Source organism: Ornithorhynchus anatinus, chromosome 1, assembly GCF_004115215.2.
Source record: "Ornithorhynchus anatinus isolate Pmale09 chromosome 1, mOrnAna1.pri.v4, whole genome shotgun sequence".
Taxonomy (NCBI): domain Eukaryota; kingdom Metazoa; phylum Chordata; class Mammalia; order Monotremata; family Ornithorhynchidae; genus Ornithorhynchus; species Ornithorhynchus anatinus.
The window spans coordinates 156,017,163-156,032,685 of record NC_041728.1 but is presented as its reverse complement, the minus strand read 5'-3'; the positions used below and the strand labels follow the sequence as shown (position 1 = coordinate 156,032,685).

At 42.6% G+C, this 15,523-nt stretch overlaps 1 protein-coding gene and 1 non-coding gene across 2 annotated transcripts in view; both read right to left on the bottom strand.

Moving 5' to 3' along the window:
* Positions 1-3,339: 3,339 nt before the first annotated feature.
* On the bottom strand, positions 3,340-3,477 carry LOC114817462. The gene has a single exon (XR_003765321.1). It is a non-coding gene; the product is annotated as a small nucleolar RNA SNORA7 (small nucleolar RNA).
* A 4,564-nt stretch (positions 3,478-8,041) lies between these two features.
* Positions 8,042-15,523, bottom strand: part of PPM1L (protein phosphatase, Mg2+/Mn2+ dependent 1L) — a 336,062-nt gene continuing 328,580 nt past the window's right edge. Inside the window, exon 4 of the mRNA XM_029074367.1 lies at positions 8,042-8,840. Coding sequence (XP_028930200.1) covers positions 8,494-8,840 — 347 coding nt within the window. The 3' untranslated portion in view covers positions 8,042-8,493. The remainder of the gene's footprint in view (positions 8,841-15,523) is intronic.

Genomic DNA, 15,523 nt, shown 5'->3' with positions numbered 1-15,523 from the left:
TATTTCTTAAGCACTCACTATGTGTCAAGGACTGTATTAAGTGCTGGGGTAGATAATAATAATAATAATAATAATGTTGGTATTTGTTAAGCGCTTACTATGTGCCGAGCACTGTTCTAAGCGCTGGGGTAGACACAGGGGAATCAGGTTGTCCCACGTGGGGCTCACAGTCTTAATCCCCATTTTACAGATGAGGGAACTGAGGCACAGAGAAGTTAAGTGACTTGCCCACAGTCACACAGCTGACAAGTGGCAGATAAGATGATCAGGTCCCACATGGAGCTCACAGTCAGTAGAAGGGAAAAAAGGTATTGAAGCCCCATTATGTAGATGAGGGAATTGAGGCACAGAGAAGTTACGTGACTTGCCCAAGCTGACTTAACAGACAAGTGGCGGAGGCAGGATTAGAACCCAGGTCCTCTTACTCTGAATCCAATGCAATTGGATTTCCCTGTCTCAGATTACATCCTAACTACAGATCCTTTCAATATACTAAGAGTCTTGTAATAGTGCAAGCAGTAATGACAGTATTTTACGCCTTAGAGTTTGGGGGAGAAATCAAGTGCTCTGTGTTGCAATGTCATGCGGACTCATTCCGACATTTGCTCTCCAGCTAAGAAAAATTCAATACTGTTGAGATATCCAAGGATCTTAGTATTATTGTAGTTGTATCTGTGATTAATTTTCCCTGAATTTAGTAATGTTAAACTACTAGGTTTAGCTGTGATGTGATATGGGATCACCTATGCAAAGATTTCCCCCCAAAAAACAAATGCCCCGAAAACCCAGAAGAATAATAATGGTATTTAATAATGGTATTTGTTAAGCACTTACAGTGTGCCAAGTTACCTCTTGGGGTCCTGGGTAAAGCCACATCTTTGGCTTGGAAAAAAGGAACAATGTAAATTGGACCTGCACCAGAAAGGGGGTGTGATGATAGGATGATTAAGAGCTGTCATTTGGCTAATTTCATAAATGACTCAGAATAGTACAATTGCTGGCCTGCAGGCTCCCATTTATTCCAGTACAAGCAGAGAGGTAAAAGATAATTTGGCTCCTGATTTTTCAATGCCTGCTGAGTTTTTAAAAGCATTTTTAATAACACTTTTATAATGCATGCCCTTTATCTAACTTTGATATGATCTCAAATCTTTTTTTTTTCTTTTTTAGCACGCTGTTCATGCTGCCACACTTAAAACCAATTGTGTATAATTTCTGGAACAAAACATTCAAGTTTTTTTTATTATTATTAAGATAATTCCACTCCGACAGCACAAGAGTGTGTGTATGTGTGTGCCAGAAATTCTGTAGAAAAGTTCCTTTACAGCCCAGCATTCATTTACATTTCACTAATGGGTTGGCAAACAATCGAATCCAATCACTTAACAGTAAACCAATGTCACAGTAATCACAATATGCAGAGTAAACTATTTCCTTTTTCATCATTGTTCAATAGAAAACTCTTGACTGAAAATACCCACTTAAGCATCAGGAGTTTCTGACCAATCAATATCTGTCTCTGGGAGAGTGGGAAGAGCTCCAATCAATCAATGGTATTTTTTGAGTGTTTACTATGAGCCAAGCACTGTACTAAGTGCCTGGGGGAGTACAATACAACAGAATTAGCAGAAATGTTCCCTGCCCATAACACGCTTATAGTCTAGATGGGCAGACAGACATAAGTATGAATAAAATAATAAGTAATTTATCAATCAATGGTATTTACTGAGGGCTTATTGCATGCAGAGCACTGCTCCAGGGGAGCTGGAGGAAACCCTCCACACCTTTCACTTTGAACCTGTTACTTGTCCAAGGTTTGGGGTTTGTCTGACTCTCCCATTATTAGAGTGAAAAATCCATTAGACTTTAAGCTCACAGAGCAGCGATCCTGTCTATTAATTCTCTTGTACTCTCTTAAGTGCTTAGTACAATCAATCACTCAATGGTATTTACTGAGGGCTTACTCTGTGCAGAGCATGTAGTATAGAGAGTAAGTGCTCAGTAAATACCATTGATTATTGAATATCCTTGATTTCTCTCTGAAATATTCTGCACAAATCAATACTTTGGACTGTCAATACCCCTGAACAAGCAACCAATATTTATCCCAGTTAGAGTTCAGTAACTTGGTGACAGCTATATTTAATTTTATATAAACACTTATGGAGACAGATTTTCCTTTGTTCAGGATTTTTTTTTTTACAAAGGACAGCAGAATTTGAGTGTACCACGATGTGGTTTCTAATAAACGAGGGAAGGAAATATTTTTACTCAAAACCAAACCAAAAAAAAAATCCCTCAATAGAAGTTGTGAAATGCCCTGTCAGATCTTTGGCGCTCAGGATAAACTTCAGAAGGAAAAGATGTACTTAAGTTGCCAGAGAAAAAGGAAAACAATAAAAGAAAATCCTTTAAATCTTGTTCTCTAGTAGACATATTATTTAGCTACCAATCTCCAGACCTGCCATACTACAACAGTCTATTCCTTAATACTGATTTTGATGGTGTCAGACACTTTAGATTAGAACTTGGTATTTCAAATTTAACTATTAATACTAAATATCACAGCCAATGACAACAATGCTACAGTACAGTGTTGGGCAGCTACCAGGAATACCTGTTAAAAGCTAGAAAATCTAGAGTCCCACAGATTGGCTTAGGAAAGACCAAACTACATCTGCCTTGGATCCAGGCACCTGTTTGCTGGTGTTACAAGGTAAGGCAGTTGTGTAGGAAGAGAGCAAGAGAGAGTCAGTTTAGCAATGTGTCAGAAAGGAAAAATATATTTATGGAAATCCCAGCTAAAGAAACAAGAAGTACTTACAAAATGTGGCATGACCACTTTTCACTTTGGGAAGATTTTGAATCGATCATGAATTGTCACTAGGGGAAATAATGCATACTATTAAGAATTGTGGTTGAATTGTCACTAGGGGAAATAATGCACACTATTAAGAATTGTGGTTGAATTGTCACTAGGGGAAATAATGCACACTATTTAGGATTGTGGTATAGATGCTAGTGAGGCAACGTGCAAAATCAACCATTTTAATCAATCAGTCATTTATTGAGCACTTACTGCGTACAGAGAACTGTAGTAAGCACTTGGGAGAGTCTTGTCTTATGCTGGCGAGTCGTTTCTGACCCATAGCAACTCCATGGACACATCTCTCCTACAACGCCCCACCTCCATCTGCAATCATTCTGGTAGTGGATCTATAGAGTTCTCTTGATAAAAATACAGAAGTGGTTTACCATTGCCTTCTTCCATGCAGTAAACCCGAGTCTCCGCCTTCGACTCTCTCCCATGCCACTGCTGCCCAGCACAGGTGACTTTGAACTTGTAGCAGATTGACTTACACTCGCTAGTCAAGGCCCAAGCTAGGAATGGAATGGGTAGGCCTCTGCTTGACTCTCCCTCCCATAGCTGAGACTGGTAGAGTACTGAAAACTCTCCAGGTGTGATCCTGAGAGGGGAACTTGGGAGAGAACAAGCTAACAATAAACAGTCACATCCCCTGACCACAATGAACTATTTCTTGTGCTTTATTTGTCATGTGCAGATTTACTTGCCAGTTTCTTAACCAGGATCTATCTGGGAACGTGTAACTTTCCACGTATCCTAGCAGAGCCAAGGGGGCTGACTCAGGGTAACTCCAAGTATAGCCAAAACCCAAACCCAATCAGTCCCACAATGGTCAGATCAAAGAGGGGGTTCCATTTTGCTCAATCCTGTCCTGTCCGTGACTAATTTCCCCTGCGTTGGGCTTTATCTGAGGCAGCTAAACAAATGCATTTTTGGTTGTTCGTGAAAGGGCCTTCGTTTTGGCATTTGTCCAAAATGCATCCATAGGTGTGTATTTATCCACACTTAAATCTATTTAAAACAACTCCTGCTTGATGAAATATTTCCTAATATCTGCTGACTTCAGATGGCCCATCCTCTGTAGGTCAATCTTTGCCTAAATAAATAACAGCTAATGCTCCTTTGAACAAGCCTAAACCCTCCACACTTGCTGTCTATGTGGGCTCAATGGTTTTTTAGATTCAGATCGATGAGAGGGCAGAGAGAACGGATGTCCCAAGCTCTGAACTGAGAAGGGGCAGCTAGATGGCCGGGATCAGACCATGGCTGGTGTGCTTGAAAGAAAACAGCAGAAGTAGCTCTGAGGACTGGGAAAAATCTGTTGGCCATCCTGCAAGGAAAAGAGAGTCAATCCTCGAGTTCAAAGGGAATTTTTGCTGTATCCAGGAAGGGAGACCTAATGGAGGAGGAGAGGATGAGGGAAGAGAGGAAAAGGACCTGCACTCCTGCCCTTGCTACATGCCCAGAACTCAGCTTCTTTCAAGCACGTCTCAAAGCCCCAGCCTTAGTTTCCATCCCCTGCACTGGAATTTAGGGGTCTCCTGGACTGTAAGCTCATTGTGGGCGGGAAATGTGCCTGTTCATTGTTTTATTGTACTCTCCCAAGCGTTAAGTACAGTGCTTTGCACACAGTAAGTGTTCAGTAAATATGACTGACTGACTGACTAGTAGCTGACAGACTGATATTCTCCGATGATCCTGGCTACAATGAACCATTCTATTCCCTGACATCCCAGGAACGTTCTATTTTGCAACACCACATCACAGTGCTAAATGTGGGGGGTCGAGGCTGGCAAATAAGAGCCGGGGACAGTCGGTTTACTATCCACAACTGGTACAGAATCTGGCCATCTGCTACCATTAAGCCCACATGTCGCATACATCCATGGCGAGGTAGCAGGATACCATCTGCCAATGGCCTGTATGGGGCTCTCAACCAGATAGGCACAATAAGAGGTTAATCCAGGAATCGAAAGGTGGCCATAACTTTTCATGGGTCATTTTTTTTCCGGCTCTTTTCTGGGAAAGATGTATCGAGATATAGATTGAGAAACAAAAAAACTTTCCAGATGGGTGGAGCCTAGCACAGCATAAGGCAGTTGAGTGGTATACTTTCTCTGTGGAGGCCTGAGATTAACTTCTTGCTCAGCCTGCTCTAAATCAAATGAAAGGGCCTTTATGCACCCTTAAGCCCCTCATGGATTGTTTGTCATCTCCAAAACCATTATAAAATTTGGCACAGTTGAGGGCAGTTGGCAACACTAGCTCAGGGAGCGCCCGGAGGCTAGAGAAGCAAAACTGCTTTGGGACATCATGATAATGTTTTGGCTGGGCTGTTCCATAAAGCCCCATCTGCATGCTTTTCCTAATGGTTTATGTCAAGTCTCCATTCACCCATGGTGTTAAACCCCCGTATCCAACTTACTTTCTGGTGGGAGAGTACAAGGAGCTGAATGCCTGAGAAGCCTACTCCACGGGGGTGATGGAAAGAGAGCTCCCTAGTGCTTCGATCTGGACTTCCAGTCTTACTCATCTCAAGTAGCTGACAAGACCTGAGAGTTTCCAATCAAAGCTGAAAACACCCCCAGAGGGTGACCTTTGGGCCTGTTAATCTCTTTGAAACCTGTCCCATCCCAGGGCTCATTCTCCCTGAAATTCCTTTTCCCTCTTTCCACTTCTGCTGTCAAAAAAATAATGATAATAATAAAAAAAGTTGACCCTTACTGCTAAATACCTTCCTATTCTTGAAACATGGGGTGGCTGGTGCTATCTCAGTAACACCAGGGGTTTGGGACATTGCAACAGGGTACCAGAGAAGAAAATGGGCTGGGTGAGATCTCCAAAGGAATGGCAGCAAGCAGGAAGTTGGGAGGGGAAGATAATGAAAACCCAAGATAAAATAAAGACACACCCTGTTCAACCACTCTCCAAATTCCAAAACATGTAAATGCTTGGCCTAATTGGTTTTACTTCCTTCGTTAATGAATTCATCTTTATAAAATGAAAGCCAACTTAAAAAGGCAGAAAATGAAAGTGAGAATAAAAATCAACCTTTGGGCGATTCAAAAATCAACTTACTCTGTGAACTAGGAATCCCAAGGCACTGAATATCCTGTTCAATGAGAGGGAAAGTTAAGAAACTGTGTCTCTTCCCCCCTCAACTATTCACAGATTTTGGAAAAGAGATACAGTAATAATTTATCTGAACGTTATCATCATCCTTAAAACATTTCTTTTCACTTTGGTATTCTGGCAAGGTAGCAATCACCTGAAATAGGCTGATTATTCATTTTTCTTCTTGTCATTTGACTTTGATGCTTCAATTATATCCACCAAAGAGAACCAAAAGACACTGTGCTTCAGAAGAGTCGTTGCCAAGTCTTAGCTCTCCAATTAGACATAACATGCCTTTGGTAATGCAGGATCCAGGGCACCCCAGATCTCTTGAGAAATACTCTGGGCAGCTTGAAACATTGTCCTCCCACCCTTACCATGAAAAATATTTTCCAAATGATAGAATGTTTAAAAATAGTTGTTTCGTGTTCACCTGAATAAAAACATGGAGAGGGGTGGAGGATCCTGGATTAAGCATCTTTCCCTGTTCTTCTCAAGCCTCCTTACTCTTTACAGCAATCTGTGTATTGAAACTCTTTCCGTGTTCCCAAAGACACTGAGACGGGCAGCTGATTCAGACCTCAAAGACACTGTCACACCCAGAAAAAGAGACCTGCAAGGATTTGCAGCCTTCTGTAACTACTACAGAGAAACAGGGCAGACTGCTTTTTGTGCTGTGGCTTTTGATTTGGTGGTTCAGACTGCCGCAGGAATGCAAATAAAATGACCGAGAGCTTTCTATCTGCTGAATTATAAAACACTGAGAATACATGTTGAAGGAAAAAAAAGGGGGGCTTAAAAACAATAAATCTGGGTCTCCATTTGTGTTTCTGCTGAAATACACATTGTTTCTTAGCTACTATTTAGTTGCTCCCCTACGAATCTCCACCCGCGTCTTCTAACTGAACGACTTTCAACGGCCTGCCCCGTGTACAGTGCTGGTTACTAGGATAGGGTTTTGTCAGATGGTGAGATTGCAGAGGTTATTTGTCTTGGGGTAAAACTACGTCACATACACTAGTAGGTAGCCGGGTTGAAAACAGTTTAGAGAGCAACTCCTCTCCTGGAGAAGCTGCAATTCTGAAATTCTAACCATCCTAAAGCAAAAGATAATGAAAGGCAATGAACATCCCTGCTATTTACAAGTGAATACTACACAGGTGGCCGAACACTTCACATCCAGTGTAAATACAATCCTTAATTTGGAAACATTTCTAGTTACCTTTGAAACGTCTGGCAAAAAACAGTCCCTGCCTCTACCAGGCAGTGGAAACTGCAGTCAGTTTTGTCATCTTGCCAGCATGCCCTTTTCACCCAATTTCCCCACTTTAATACATTGGCGGTTTCTGCATTGTTTTCTTCTGTTGGCCTACAGAAGTCTGCCTTGAGAAACAGAAGCAAGTGCCAGAGGATTCAATGCACGAGGAGCGGCATCTCTCCCACATAGTTTCTTGGTGATTTAAGTCAACGAAATGCTATGGCTGCTGGTGGAGTTTAACTGCTACTGATTGTGTTAAACTAAGGCAAAAGTAAACTGCTACTAAGTCAGACATGGTCCTCAGAGCACTAGAGAAGCGGCAGTTGAGTGACAACCACAGGTTGTGTCACAGGGTATAATGAACCAAAAAAAAAAACCACCCCAAAAGGCAGAAAGAGAGCAAGGTTTTTTGGAAGCTTGCAAACTCTTTCTCCTCAGCTCCCCAAGAAAAGAGCTGATTGATCATTGCGATTCATTTTAAGCCAATCTCTGGGTTACTGTTAGAATAGAAAACTAGGGGCCAGGAGCATGAAAGCCACAGCCATTCCAGAGATAGTTAACACTACTTGGAAAATATATTTATATATTTATTTATGGCATTTGTTAAGCGCATACTTATGTGTCAGGCACTGTTCTAAGCACTGGGATGGATACAGATTAATCAGGTTGGACACAGCCCCTGTCCCACATGAGGCTCACAGTCTAAGTGGGAAGGAGAATAGACAATGAAACCCCATTTTACAGTTGAGGAAACTGGACCACAGAGAAGTTAAGTGACTTGCCCAAGGTCACACAGCAGACAAGTGGCAAGCTGGGATTAGAACCCAGGTCCTCTGACTCCCAGGCCCGTGCTCTTTCTGCTGAGCCACGATGCTTCCCTGATGCCATGTCTATCACTCTGGCTCTTATCTGGAGTAGCATACCCACTGCTATTTCCACTCCAGAATAAGGTTAGACACTTGAAACTTTAAAACTAAAAATGTGGAGTTAATGTAGATTTCTAAAACATCCTGGGAGGGGGAGCTGGAATAATCACACACATAAAAAATAATAGTTTTTCCAACCATTCAAATCCTATTTGCTGGCTTCCTATATTTGCTCATCACTGAACACAAATCCAAGACCACTAGACAGGGGGCTTAGCCTTCTTTCCCTTCTTTTGTGTACCATCTTACTGAAAGCGCTACTTTTCTACGAAACTGAAATAAAAGTTTGTTGAAAGTCCTTTCATCTAGAGGCAGGGAATATCAGCACTTCACTGTTCTTCCGTCTTGCTGCTATTCCTGAACTTCACCACCATGACTGTTATGTTGTCAGGGCAGCCTCTGTAAAATGACTGCAACACTATACTCTTGGCACCAAAGTGCGGTTCATCCAAGCGCTCTTTGATGAATCGAACAGCTTCTTCATTGCTGAAAGCATCCCAAAGCCCATCCGATGCCAAAATCATGAACTCCGGCTGTAGCTTGTCCAGGTCAAAGGTCAAGATATCTGGGTCGGGGATGACAACATTCAGATTTTTCAGCGGATAATCACCCAGGGAGCGAGACATCGCTAGGATTCCTTGTACACGCCAGGAGCCGTTAAAACTGATGAAGCCCCCTGAAAGGAGACAAAAACAAAAGCATTCATTGCCACCACTTGACGCTCTCCCATCATAAAGCTTTAAAACTTGGGACGGACTGGGCACAATCTGGATTTGAGCAGTCACAGGGGCCTATTTGGCAGGCACCACTAAAAATATAAGTATTTTTGCAGGTGGTGAGACTGAAGCTCTCTGGAACAAGATGAAAGAGACTGTTCTGTATTTATCCCAATGCTTGGCACATAATAAACACTTAACCACCACCACAATGCCGAAAGAGAAACCAGGTTGAAATGTAGGAGGGAAGGTGACACCAAATAAAATTGAGATGGCCATAACTTTGTGCATTTCCTACTCATTAGAAAGACTGAAAGGATTTAGAAGTTGCTACAAGTTTTGATCATTAAGAGTCTGCCTTGTTTTGCTAATCTCTGTGGATATGTTGAGGCAGTGTTGAAATATGGTAGAAATTCAGGCATGCCACCAGATTAGAGACACCCCAGGGTGCAAACACCAGGTTACGACTACCCCCAGGGATAGAGTCTCTATATATGGTTTGATGCCTTCCCAGTGAGACCCAACCACCCTGATGGTTCACTGCAATGCCCAGGTAAACCCTCCTGTGCTCCCTCACCATCAGAGCTGAGATTAAGCTGTCAATAATAGCAGTGTGGCCTAGTGGGTAGACTACAGGCTTGGGAGTCAGAAGGACCTGGGTTATAGTCCCAATTCCTCCACTTGTCTGCTGCGTGCCCTTTGGCAAGTCACTTCACTTCTCTGGGTCTCGGTTACCTCATCTGTAAAATGGGGATTGAGGCTGTGAGACCCATGTGGGACAAGGACTGTGGCCAACCTGATTCACTTCTATCTACCCCAGTGCTGAGAATAGTGCCTGTCATATAGTAAGCGCTTAACAAATACCATTTACAATGAATAATAAATAATAACTATGGTAGTATTTGTTAAATGCTTACTATGTGTCAAGCACTACTAAGTGCCAGGATAGTGTCAATACAATCAGATGAGACACAGTCTTTGTCCCACATGAGATTCACAATCTAAAAGGGGGGGAGGGCAGGCACTGAATTCCCATTTTCAGATGAGGAAACTGAGGAATGGAGAAGTTACGTGACTTATCCAAGGTCACACCTCAGGCAAGTGCTGGAGTTGGGATTAGAACCAGATCCTCTGACTCCCAGGCCCAGGCTCTTTCCACTAGACCCACACATATTGGTCCAGATTTTCAAAGGGTGGATGATACCAAGAGCAGATAACCAAAGGTTTTGCTGAACTGGGGAGGCAAGATGTAAACTTGAGGGTAGGGATCGTGTCTACTAACTCTACTGTACTCTCCCCAAGTGCTGAGCTTAGTGGTCTGCACAGAATAATGGCTCAAAAACTTCTATTGATTGACTGAATTTAGATATAAATGATGCAGATATTGATGAGTTCACTCACATCTCATTCAGAAGAATCATTGCCCAATGAGGATCTCATAGAATTTCAACAATCCAATGCATTATTTCAAGGCACTGAAGCAGATGAATAAGTTATGGTGTCTCACTACCAACTAAAATATGAGGAGTAGGATGTCTGGAATCAATTTTCAAGAGAGCAGATGAAATTGTAAAAATGGATAAGAACCTGATGGAGGCAGGAGTTCAAAGCTGTGCAGAATAATAATTATGGTATTTGTTAAGCACTTACTATGTGCCAAGCACTGTTCTAAGCACTAGGGTAGATACAAATTAATCCAGTTGGACATAGTCCCTGTCCCTCAAGGGGCTCACAGTCTTAATCCCAGATGTGGTAACTGAAGCCTAGAGAAGGTAAGTGACTTGCCCAAGGTCATAGAGCAGACCAGTGGCAGAGCCGGGATTAGAACCTACGTCCTCTGACTTCCAAACCCGTGCTCTTTCCACTAAGCCATGATGCTGCTTCTCTAGCATTCTGCAGCATTAGCCTGCTACAAGGTATTTTATGAAAGAAAGAATCAGAGAAGCAAAGAGAGAAGCAGTGTAGCCTAATGGAAAGAGCACAGGCCTGGGAGTCAGAGTTGGTTCTAATCTTTGCTTCACTGCCATATGACCTTGGGTGAATAATATAACTTCTCTGTGTCTCAGTTACCTCATCTGTAAAATGGGGATTAAAGGGATTAAGACTGTGAGCCCCATGTGGAACAAGGACTGTTTCCAACCTGATTATCTTATATTTACCCTAGTGCTTAAAAGAGTGCCAGCACATAGTAACTCCTAAACAGTACTATTTAAAAAAAACAGTTCACTGGGCAACCTAAAACTAGATAAATCCTCCACTGACATTGAAAAACCACTTGAGTGAAGAATTTGTCTAATCTAGGTTGAACAGTAGCCTTCTGCAGTCTCCTGCAAAGATCTCTAATGATATCACAACTCCTTATCAGGGCCAGCTTCAGGCAGTGAAGCAGCCGCAGTTAAAACTGTAAAAGCCCATGAGGGAATAGGAGTTTGTGAAAACAGCAACCCGGGTGCCAAACACACTGGCTCAGGAAGAAGGTGAGAGGTTTAGGATTCCCCCAAGGAAATCCTCTTTAATACAGATGTTTGAATAGAGTTAGGCCGCGAGGGCATGCAATACGGCAAAATGAAGCTATATGGAGAGTTACATCTACAATATAATGAAAGATGACACATCATATTTATATGTGGTGAAGTACGAGTCTGATATTCTATCGTGGTACCTCTCTGACTCTTATAAATACAGGCATGGAGTTCAATATTCATCAATAATCCACCGAGTACCCATACCTAAGTAGTTTGGGTAAGAACAGACGGCTTCAGGAATCAAACCCATCTTTATAACACCATTCCTATGAAAGACACTGATTCCAACTCAGAATGTTTCGACTATTTTTGGACCCTGTGTTCAGGAACCAACTCTGCTATATTTTTGAGGACTTCCTGTGCCATCTGTGCCAACTACCAACTGAATTCTGACACTGGTGCTCTGCACATACTAGACTCATGAAAATGATCTTTAAGGTGGTTCATTGATTCATTCAGTCACATTTATTAAGCGCTTACTGTGTGCAGAGCATTGTATTATGCGCTTGGAAAGTACAACTTAGCAACAGATAGAGACAATCCCTACCCAACAACACAGTCTTGAAGGGGAAGACACTAAACAAAACAAAACAAGTAGACAGGCATCAATGCCATCAAAATAGATAAAATAGAATTATAGATATATACACATCATAATCAATCAATCAATCAATCAGTGGTATTTATTGAGATTTTATTGTGTGCAGAGCACTGAATTAAGCACTTGGAAAGTACAGTTGGTAGACGTAATCCCACCCCACAAGGATTTAAGACTCTACAAGCAATCAGTGTGGAATAGTGGATAGAATACAGGCCTGGGAGTCAGAAAGATCTGTGTTCGAATTCCATATCTGTAACTTGTCTGCTGTGTGATCTTGGGCAAGTCACTTAACTTCTCTGTACCTCAGTTTCCTCATCTGTAAAATTCATTCTTTCAATAATATTTATTCAATGCTTATTGTGTGCAGAGCACTGTACTAAGTGCTTGGAAAGTACTATTTTACAACAATAGAGACAATCGCTACCCAACAATGGGCTCACAGTTTAGAAGTGGGGAGACAGACAACAAAACAAATTGAGACTTTGAGTAGTATGTGGGACAGGGACTGTGCCCAACCCGATTAGCTTGTATGTACACCAGCACTTAGAACAGTGCCTGGTACATAGTAAGCAGTTAACAAATACTACCACTATTCTTACTATTATTATTATTATTAGTTCAAGGGGAAACTTCTTCCTGTAATTTAGTTTAGTGTCTGTCTCCTTTTCTATATTTTAAGCTCCTTAAGGGCAAGAATCACATCTATTAATTATATCAGACTCTCTCCAGCATTTAAGACAGCTCTCTGAACATAGTAGGTGTTCAGTAAATACTACCGATTACTTTTTGGATGGGGGTCTCTAAGGCCTTAGTGCATCTCCAAAAAGGCTGCTCTGGGACTATCAATGATACTCATTACCCACTGAGTAGAAAATGTTTCCGGGGACTGGGCACAGACTCTAGACATAGCATCTGGTGAGTTTGGATCTTCCAGTGCGACTGCAAAGAAGGAATGGAGCAGGACGTGGGTCCAACCATGCATTACCCCAAGGATTAATAATGTTGGTATTTGTTAAGCGCTTACTATGTGCAGAGCACTGTTCTAAGCGCTGGGATAGACACAGGGGAATCAGGTTGTCCCACGTGGGGCTCACAGTCTTAATCCCCATTTTACAGATGAGGGAACTGAGGCACAGAGAAGTTAAGTGACTTGCCCACAGTCACACAGCTGACAAGTGGCAGAGCTGGGATTCGAACTCATGAGCCCTGACTCCAAAGCCCGTGCTCTTTCCACTGCGCCACACTGCTTCTTGTGATTGATGGGGAATGGATGAGAAAGCATGGCCCCAGTTCTCACATGAGCACCAGGCCAGAGCGCATTAAGCATCAAATCACAATGAACTGCTCGGTGCAGCCAAAATTACTAATTTACCTGGTATTTGCCAGAGCAGAAGCCCTGGACAAATGATGCCATCAAAAGTCTAAAAACAATTATATAGAGCTCATATTGCAACATCCTGCACCCCTCTTGTATCAGATATGCTGTGAAGCATGTCAGCTGTCCCACAATGCACTCTGAATCAATCATATTTATTGAACATTTACTCAATAAATTTACTGTGTGCAGAGCACTGGACTAAATGCTTTGGGCGAGTCCAATATAAGAGAGGTGGTAGACATGGTCCCTGCCTACAGTCTAGAGGGGGAGTCAGATATGAAAAGAAAATATGGGTATGGATGTGAGTACTATGGGGCTGAGAGAGGGGTGAATAAAGGGTACAAATCCAAATGTGAAGGTGACACAGTAGTTAGAGGGGTAGGGGAAAAGAGGGTTTAGTCAGGGAAGGCCTCTTGGAGGAGATGTGAGCTTTGAAGGTGGGGAGAGTGATGATCTGAAAGTCACACTGTGATTTTGAAAGTATGCAAACAGTAGTATTATTCAGTAGTTTGTTCAGAAGGACTCAGGATATTGCCAGATATTGCCAGATGCTACAATAGTTAAATATTCTGAATTTTGAGCTATCTTCTTCAAGATAATAACTACAGTACCATCTCCTTTATGTTCCAAATATTCAATAGAATTAGAGTATTACAGAATTAATAGACATAATCCCTGCCCTGAAAGTTTACAATCTAGCAGGGGACATAGACACTAAATGAACAGCTCTATTGTGGAGTTATGTTTTCCCTCAGACTTCTTTTAGTGGTACTTAAGTGTTTACTATGCACCAGGCGCTGTACTATGTGCTGGGGTAGATACAAACTAATCAGGTTGGACACAGTCCATGTCCCATGTGAGACTCAGAGTCTTAATCCCCATTTTACCGATGAAGTACCCAAGGCACAAAGAAATTAAATGACTTGCCCAAGGTCATACAGCAGATAAATGGGAAATAGCAAGGCCTAGTGGACACAGCATGGGCTTGGGAGTCAGAAGGACCTAGGTTCTAATCCTGGCTCTGCCATTTGTCTGATGTGTGACCTTGGGCATCCGCCCTTTCCTCTCCACCCAAACGGCTACCTTACTGCTACAGGCTCTCGTTATATCCTGGCTAGACTACTGAGTCAGCCTTCTCTCTGATCTCCCTTCCTCCTCTCTCTCCCCGCTCCAGTCTATTCTTCACTCCGCTGCCCGACTCATCTTCCTGCAGAAACGTTCTGGGCATGTCACTCCCCTTCTTAAACACCTCCAGTGGTTGCCTATCAACCTCCGCTCAAAACAAAAACTCCTCACTCTAGGCTTCAAGGCTTTTCATCACCTTGCCCCTTCCTACCTCTCCTCCTTCTTTCTACTGCCCACCCCGCACGCTCCGCTCCTCTGCCACCCACCTCCTCACCGTCCCTCGGTCTCTCGCCTATCCCGCCGTCGACCCCTGGGCCACGTCCTCCCGCAGTCACCTCCGACAATCTAATTCTCTTCCCCTCTTCAAATCCCTACTTAAAGCTCACCTCCTCCAAGAGGCCTTCCCAGACTGAGCTCCCCCCTTTTTCCCTCTGCTCCCTCTACCCACCCCCCTTCACCTCTCCCCAGCTAAACCCTCTTCTCCCCCGTTTCCCTCTCCTCCTCCCCCTCTCCCTTGCCATCCCCTCAGCACTGTACTCATCTGCTCAACTGTATATATTTTCATTACCCTATTTATTTTGTTAATTTTGTTAATGAAATGTACATCGCCTTGATTCTATTTAGTTGCCATTGTTTTTACGAGATATTCTTCCCCTAGACTCTATTTATTGCCATTGTTCTTGTCTGCCTGTCTCCCCCGATTAGACTGTAAACCCGTCAAAGGGCAGGGACTATCTCTCTCTGTGTTGCCGATTTGTACATTCCAAGTGCTTAGTACAGTGCTCTGCACATAGTAAGTGCTCAATAAATACTATTGAATGAATGAATGAACTTCTCTTTGTTTCAGTTCCCTCAACTGCAAAATAGGGATTAAGACTGTGAATCCCATGTGGGACAGGGATTGTGTCCAACCCGATTATCTTGTATCTACCCTAGTGCTTAGAACAATGTCTAGCACATAGTAAGTACTTTACAAATACCATAAAACAAAAAAAAATGATGATCCAGAATCAG